This window comes from Fulmarus glacialis, unplaced genomic scaffold (assembly GCF_000690835.1).
Source record: "Fulmarus glacialis isolate BGI_N327 unplaced genomic scaffold, ASM69083v1 Scaffold13667, whole genome shotgun sequence".
NCBI classification, from domain to species: domain Eukaryota; kingdom Metazoa; phylum Chordata; class Aves; order Procellariiformes; family Procellariidae; genus Fulmarus; species Fulmarus glacialis.
Genome location: NW_009221342.1, coordinates 587 through 9,234, shown reverse-complemented (window position 1 = coordinate 9,234; position 8,648 = coordinate 587). Strand labels below are relative to the sequence as shown.

At 37.0% G+C, this 8,648-nt stretch overlaps 1 protein-coding gene across 1 annotated transcript; it reads left to right on the top strand.

The window, feature by feature from the left end:
- Nucleotides 1-3,158: 3,158 nt before the first annotated feature.
- Nucleotides 3,159-8,155, top strand: LOC104069343 (pecanex-like protein 4; the record flags this gene model as incomplete). Its single annotated transcript, XM_009581078.1, has 6 exons — nt 3,159-3,883; nt 5,534-5,713; nt 5,805-6,319; nt 7,157-7,257; nt 7,406-7,528; nt 7,792-8,155. Coding segments are annotated over exons 1-6 (1,972 nt in total), but the record flags the coding sequence as incomplete, so codon positions are not given.
- Nucleotides 8,156-8,648: the final 493 nt, after the last annotated feature.

Sequence of the window (8,648 nt, the reverse complement as noted above, 5' to 3'; positions counted from 1 at the left end):
TAGCTGGGTAAAAAGTGTGGTGGCTCTGGTGGGAGTCCGTCTGGTGAGGTGCAGAGGTGTCTCGGGAAGGAGGTGGTCTGCAGCCCTTCCCAAAGTGGTCCCGGGATGCCCCTCGCATAACTGGATGTAGCGTGTTGGCCTAAAACGCTGCATCCCCGGTCTCACTGGGGGATGGCATCGACGCTGTTGAGGAGAGGCCCCCAGCCTGCTCCGTCTGGCTGCTGGGTTGGAAGCTGGCCTGCAGCACAGCTGAATCTGTAACCGTGGAGTAGAGATGCGGGTGTCTGGGCACACAGGTGGGCATGGGGTGCGTCTGCTGTCCGCAGCTCTCTCTGCGCCTCCCACGCTGGCGTTCCTCCCTCCTGTGCTAGCAGGTGGTTTATAACCGTTACTTAGTCTCGCGTGAAAAGACCTGGAAGACCACTGAGGTAAGTATTTTTAAGCCTTATGTGCTTCAGCGGCTTAGGTGGCTGAGAGTTGTACACGTGTTCTTCTGTAATCTGCTTGAAATAAAACCAAACCGCACTGAGGCTGATCCACCATCAGTGGACGTGAAGGATGGTGTTCGTTTAGACAAAATAATCATGCCCTCCTGTGAATTTCTGCCTGAATTTGAGCAAGATTTGCTTTGTTGCCTTTTGTAATAAGGACATAGAGAGGATATTGCAGGGGGGAACTTGTTAAATGACTTTACGGTGTTAAAGTCCTTTTACCATCCTTGATATGATAGTATCTAAGTCGCATGGATCCTTGCTGGTGATGACAAACTCTTGTAGTGCAGACTGTTTGGGTAACCAGGGAAGTTACCAGAGTCAGGCCAGGCCTGTATGTTAGGAATGTATATTGAAGCCAGGTCCTGTAAACACTCGCTAATGTGTGGAGTCTTGTTGCTAGGGCTTTGCACAGAAATAACAAGACATGCATGAGTGCCTCTTTGAAGTCCTAATGTGCTACCTGACTATTTGGAAGCCAGGAGGATAGTCAAGGGTATCATTTCCATAGTTTATGAGCTTCAGTCTTGGGATTTTAATTTATAAATAAATTCACATCTTTTTATGGCTCACTTTGGAGTATAGCCGAGTAGAACTATATTGTTTATGTGCGTAGATTTTTGTGTCTCACACAAAGATGTCTATTGTTTACACAGAAACAGTAAGAGGAATGTTTTGTTAACATTTTATTAGCAATATAAACTGACAAACACAAATGCAGACTAGAACTTGAAACAAAAATAGCCCTTCTTAGAGCAAAAAACCACAGCTGCCAGAAAACTCTTTTTCAAGGAAAACTATGCACCTTTTGGTTCTACCTTTCTTTTAAAACTCAGCTTGTATCCTTTACGTGCCTATAAATCTTCTACTGTATGTAACTTTCACAGCAACTTAGTTTCATGCCTATGTAGCCCTATAGACAGTGTTTCTTTTTCTAAACAAATTGGCTGAATTGTGATTTTTTTTTTTTTTTAATTACACTTGAAATTTGTTTTTAGTTGGGTGTGTCTCTGTTACATTTTCAAATTCCTGAGCTGACTGCAATGAATTCCCCTCTCCATTGTCAACATGTGTCTTTTCCATTAAGACTGACTGCCGGCTTCTCCTTACCGTAAGAAACTTTCAATGGCTTGAAATAGTATGACCAAAAAACCTCTATGTTTTCAATATTCCATGTTCAGTATTCTATGTGTAAAAATTCCAATTTGGAATTCCAATTTGGAATTTTTACTTAAAAAAAAAAAAAAAAAATTCCAGAGCCTACATGGAGAGTAGTTGCAGAGCCTGTGGGGTCCTGCTTTTCATTGTGCAGTGTATTGACTTAGTGGACCCTGAATGCAAATTTCCAGTCATGTTTCCAGTCATGATAATGCATATGAATGGCCTTTAATCTCTCTCATTTGCACTGTTTCTAGCTTAGTCCAGTGATGACCAGTGATCTACCTACAGTTGAGTGATTGATACCTGTTTAAATATAAGGAGTAAATTGTTCTTGGAAACGCCTAGAAGCATTTGGTATTGTATAAAGAAGGGATTGCAGTAGTTTGGAAACTCTACGGCACCTGAGTGTTTAATTTTTAATATATCAGCAATGATGGCTAATAGGTATTCATCAGATTATACAGGTCCAGTAGAAGAAAGTCAGAATTTCAGTACTTGCACATCTCCTAATGCACACCAACATCTCTTTTTTAGAATTATTATTAATGAAGTGCTTTGGCACTGCATTTTTGTGCTATTTCTTAGCTTGAGTATTTCTACCTGTCTAGTGGCATAAAATTATATTTGAATATCATACTTACTATCTTACATTAATTATTTCTACATTGCCTGATCCTCTCTAAATGAGTATTCATTTCTGATTTCTATTTGATGATTCATTGTAAATGTTTACAGGTATCTTTTTTCCTTTTTTCAGCTTTCTCCATTGACATACAGAAGAATATATGCTGATTCTGCTACAACTCACAAGTATTGTGTTTATTTTTTTTATTTTATATGTTTTAGGAAGCAGAAAGTGAACTGTTTATTTTATGTCTTGTGTAGTGCTTAGTGTACAGTGAGATCCTGTCCTGCAACTAGGCTGTGTAGGGAGGACAGTAAAAATGCTGATGTGGAAAACAATTTTTAATGCTTCTACTAATTTTTTTAAAGTTAGTTTATTTCATAAGGCTTTGATTTTTACCGGGACCTCAGTGTGACTGTATCCTTGCACTTATGTGGCTATTCACTGAAATCACGGACTCTTCTGTTTGTATATGGAGATCCTTAACAGGATTAATTGGAATTAGAGGTCTGTGGCAAGACAGACCAATCAAACTGAATGGAAAAAAAATTCAGTTTTAGAAAGGTGTTCTGGTGTGAAGATGAGTTGGTTTTATCATCTTCCAAGAAGAGATTATATGTTTTATTTGTTGCCTAAAGCTTCAGATCATGAATGTATTCTTTATTTTAAAATAGATAGTCTTTTTCCATTTTAGGTGTTTGCTTAGTAGTTGTATTCTAACAGATTCTGTGGGTGCTTTAGGATGATGTCTGCTAACACTAACATGTTAGAATTCCAATATAACTTGGTAAATGAAAATAGGACAAAAGAATTCCCTGGTTAAGATCTGGGTTCCAGGTTCAGTAATGTTTCCGTCTTTTTCTTTCTGTTCTCTTACAGGAAAAATGATATTCATCCAGCATTCCTGAATAATAAGAATGGGTCCAGATGTACCTCTGCTGAATGATTACAAACAGGAGTTCTTCTTGAAGCGCTTTCCACAGACTGTGCTGGGAGGTCCCCGGTTTAAATTAGGCTATTGTGCCCCTCCTTACATATATGTGAATCAGATTATTCTTTTCTTGACACCATGGGTTTTGGGAGGAGTAGGAACGCTTTTGTACCAATTAGGCATTATGAAAGACTATTATGCTGCAGCACTTTCAGGAGGACTGATGTTTGTTACTGCACTTATTCTTCAGATGACAAATCTATACGCAAAACAGAAAACAGTGAGAGTAGAAAGAATGCAAATTCAGAGTACCCTAACAGATGAAGATGAGTTTGAATTTTCCAGTTGTATAGGTTCAGAGACAGTAAAATTTATTATTCCTGGCAAGAAGTATATAATCAACACTGTATTTCATTCTCTTCTGGCAGGGGTATTGTGTGGGTTGGGAACTTGGTATTTGCTGCCGAACAGAATAACCTTGCTGTATAGCAATATTGGAGGAACTGTTATGATCTTTGTATTTGGATGGGTGACTATATGTATAGGAGAGTATTCGTTAATCATAAATACAGCTACCGAAACAGCTACTTTCCAAGCACTGGATACTTACGAAATCACTGCTCTGATGAGACCTTTCTATATTTTTGTCTTTATTGCAGTGGATCTTGCACACAGGTAAACCTAATGTAGCATTTAGCTAATAAAAGTAATGGTTATTCTGTATATTTTTTATGAGAAAGTTGAAATGATTCTTCTGAGAAAAATTTATTTTGAGATTTTAATCAACTGTAGGAACTCCAAAAAAAGCTAGAGGAGTGTATGGTAAAAATTGATGCTCTATGCTGTGTATAAAAAGTTGTTGTTAAATTTTTATAGCATTCCACGTAAATGAGGAAGAGCAGTTTCTAAGTAAGGGGCAGCTAAAATTATCTTCTAGCGTCAATTTCAGTATTTTTGTACAAGAGCATTTGCATTCTTTTAAAGGGTACGTTTTCAAAAAACATGCTCCTGATCTGGAACCATAGATCTAAACGCTGCAAACTTCAGGAGCACTGGATTTATATCCAGATTTCATCCTGGAATATTTTCTGATTTAATCTCTGCAAAGTGATTGCAGAGGGTTACAAATTACAGGCAAAAAAGGATCATAAATTTGGTTTTAACGAGTGGATAAGCAAATGTGAACGTTGCTATATCTTTGTTATACGGATTTTGAATGGTTATATGGATTTTTAAATGCTTTTGTAATACAAAAGAACTATGTCAGTCTACAAATAGGAAACTTTTATATTTCCACTTTAGATGAGTGTCTTAGCTAAAGTATTTGTAGAATCTCTTAAATCAAGATGCTTTTAGTTTTACTTTATGCATTCTTTCTCTCTGTCGGGTGATATTTATATCACTTTGTCATATGTACATATTTTATGATTGGGGTACTTCAAATGCATTAAAAAAAAAAAGCATGTTTGATTTTACTAGTTTTACACTTGGAGATGTCTTTGTTAATGATTTACCCTAATTGCCTCTTCAATTATGATAAGAAAATTATACTCGTGGTCTTAGACCCGAAATTCTTTTATCTAATTTCCTGAGGAGAAAATTCAGCCATTCTTTAAATTCCTGCAAGATTCCTTTGAAGCTTGCTTACTTATTTAGTAAGAAGTAGAGAGAAACCAAGTATCTTAGCAGTCCACCTTTAACTTAATTAGCTAGCTGGTGAACTATGTATGGCTTAGAATTTATGCAGATTTCTAATACTGATCTTTGTATTTTTACAGGAAGATTTTAATATTTTTTATGTAGAAAATAACGTTTTATATTCCTAAAGAGGGTTTATCTCTTGGTGTACAGGCAACATGCCAGTTCTTTCAGTGTTAAGGCTTTTGCATCTTGGGTCTTGGACTTTGCATAAAGTTTCGCTTTTGTAATTCTGAAAAAATACTTAGCGTTTTTTTGTTAAACGGTTGAGGTCTTGGAGCCTGTGGACCTTTATTTTTGCACAAGTATTTCTTGAGTGTATTATCACAACAGTATCAAAGCAATTAGGATACTTGCATCACTTGATTCATCTGCATAATCTGAAGGCTTCAAAACTTTTGAATGAAAAATTAGCCTGTGTTGTGATGTTCTAATTAGTGTATGATTGCCCCAAGCATAAATGTAGGTCCTTATTTTTCCTTTTAAATGATACTAGTTGAGGTTTTGTAGATTGAATATGTAATGTTTATACTTCTGGATTTGCTATAGTAGTTAAACAAAAAGTCTTCCCACACACCAGTTATCTTTTCCTTCACAGAAGTCAAATACATTTCTTCTTTTATCCAGGTTTGCTGTCAACACAGCCATTCTAGAACAGACAAACCAGATTTTGCACATCATATTTCTTTTTCTGCCGTTCTTATGGGCAATGGGAATTCTGCCCCCGCTTGACGCACTTTTTCTATGGGGAATGGAACAACTGTTGGAGTTTGGACTAGGAGGTTCACCTATGTCAAGTAACACAAAGTAAATGTTGTTTATATAATTGTAAAATATATCAATATTGTTTATAACCTTTTTCTTTTCAAGCAAATCTTTTTTATTTTCTCCTTCACAGGTTATTAGTAATGTTTCTCATTTCTGCTGGAACAGCAATAGCATCGTATTTCATTCCCAGCACTCTTGGTGTGATCCTCTTCATGACTGGATTTGGGTTCATACTGAGTCTTAACCTAAGCGAGATTGGTTTTGCCTTCAAACACACCATGATCAGCCATTTAGCCTCCAGCAAATCTAAAAATATGCACAGAGGTCTTAGAATACAATTTGGGTGGAGGGAATTTATTTTTTATTTGACTGTATTGACATTTGCTCTCATAGAAGCTAGCCTGCTGCATCAATTTGCAGGCTTTTCATCATTTTCCAAAGCCAGTCCTCAGGCTATAGCAAGTTACATTCTGATCATATTACTTATAATTATGTGGATTCTTAGAGAGATTCAGAGAGTGTACTTGTTTGGAGTCTTCCGAAACCCCTTTTATCCAAAGGATGTCAGGACTGTGACTGTGTTCATGGAGAAGCAAAGAAGGCTAATGAAAGTTGGTGTTGTCAGGAGGATTTTACTAACACTAGGTAGGAATACGCACTGTCTGTTGTTTGTTAGATGATGCTTGTAGGAAGATTGAAACAACGCTAGAATTACTGTATATGCAAGATTCTATGAATGAACTAAGAAAAACCAAGTAGCTGGAAATACTTGTTGTTTTGCTAAATTGTGCATTGAGGTCAAAATTACTGGTTCAGAATATTTGGAAGTGATTAGTGATTTTTATTTATTTGGTTTTTAGGGGTAAACCTAGAAAGTTGAGCTTTTTAAAAGTCCAGCTCAGAAAGCAAGGCCTTTTAAAGGATTTCAGTTATAACATCAGTACTCACTTTTGAAAAAATGGCTCATGTAGATTTTTTAAAAGGTACTTGGAAACAAAAGTGAGTTGAGAGTCTTAAAAGCTGACGAAATATTTGGTTCTTAGAACTTGCTAGTAAAGGGAACAGTCTCCTTTCTGGTAGGTTAGAGACAAGTGTATCTACTTTGGGGGAACCAAAATTTGATCTCAATTATTTAATTTTATAAAAAAGGATCAGTTTGGGGAAGTGGATTGATGAGTGCTATTCGCATGTTTATTTTTACTTATTTGAGTATTCCCATTCTCTTGGGGAAACAAACAAACAACAAAAAAGTAGTAGCAAGTAACAACTAAGCATCAACATAAATGTTTGCCATCTTGGGCCATCAGTGCAAATGCGCTGTTTGATATCCTGGAAGTGTAATACAAAGAGGAGTTTGTAATAATGAAGGGAAGAGTTCTCTTTTTACGCCAAGATTTCCGTTCTGCAATAAGACTGCTTACCTCTGTAGACCTTAATTATGTTTTTGAAAGGAAATCAATGATTCTTTTATTTCAATTACAGTGTCTCCGTTTGCTATGATAGCGTTCCTGTCACTAGACCGTTCGCTACAAAATCTTCATTCTGTGTCTGTTTGCATTGGATTCACAAGAATATTTAGGATGGTAATTTGAATTTTAAATATGTTAGCCTAAGAAATTCTCTTCTACATGATTTAAGTATTAAGGTGACTTGGAAGAAATATTCCAGGTCATGAAAGCAGAGATAGAGAAATACATTTTTAAATGTTTGTCGAACATATCTCTATTTTAGGTCTGGCAGAATACAGAAAATGCCCTACTGGACATAGTGGTTGTGTCAATAGCACAAATGTTGGTGTTTAATCCAGACCTCTGGTGGAACAGGAGCCTTGATACAGGAATCAGACTCTTGCTGGTAATTGTCATCATTTAAATTTAAACAGATAGTTGTCACTTAAAGTCTTTGTTTCCTTGCCCTCCCCTATTAGAGAATTACAGAGTCCAGGACCTAGCAAACAGAAGCTAAAAAACTGTGTACGAAGATATACACTCCAATACCAGTGAATGATAATCACACTTCATTTTCTTAAAATTATTGTAGACAAGGCAGCTTTGGCAGTGCTGAATATGATACGATACAGGATACAAATAAACATGCTTGTTGTATATATCTTGCAGGTTGGTATCCTACGGGATCGACTGCTTCAGTTTGTCTCAAAGTTGCAGTTTGCCATAGCTATTCTTTTGACATCGTGGACAGAGAAAAAACAACGTCGTAAATCTACTGCCACCTTAATCACACTCAATGTCGTTTTCTTCCCGATCCTGCTGACCTTCATCGCCATCTCTGCACTCCTTTCTTCTCCCTTGCTGCCGCTCTTCACGCTACCGGTATTTTTGATTGGGTTTCCTAGGCCTATCCGAAGCTGGCCAGGACCTGTGGGCACTACAGCGTGTGTTTGCTCCGATAGCGTGTACTACCAGCAGATGGTTCCAAGTCTGGCTGTTGCTCTGCAGTCTGCACTAGCAGCTGGTAGCCTAGGTAGGTATACTAGCAACACTGAAGGAATGTAGCTAAATATTTTAGGAAACATGATTTTGCTGGAGAACAGGAGAATCATAGCATCTGATTTAAACCATGTTTCACAGTGTAGGTTCAATCTGATACTCAGAGATTGTTCAATTGAGGAAAAAGTGATTACTTTTATCCTTCTCATAAATCTCCACTTGTTACATTCTTGTAAAAAAATAATTCTGGTTTGTTATCTTTAAAATAAGGAGAAACTAAATGGTGATGAAACAGCATCAATCCTAATCTTTTTATATGGAACAAAAAAGGATGGTATGCATTCATCCCACCTGATTGGAGGCAATAAATTGAGGAGTTCTCTTGACGGTCAGTGGAGAGAAGGAGGTGTGTCAAACTGCTCTTTGTGATTGTGTATATACGTGTCTTTCTCTGCATCAATCCCATTACTCAGGATCCAGAAGGTGACTTTGCTTATTTGGCTATGTTAATTAGGTACGGTGAATAT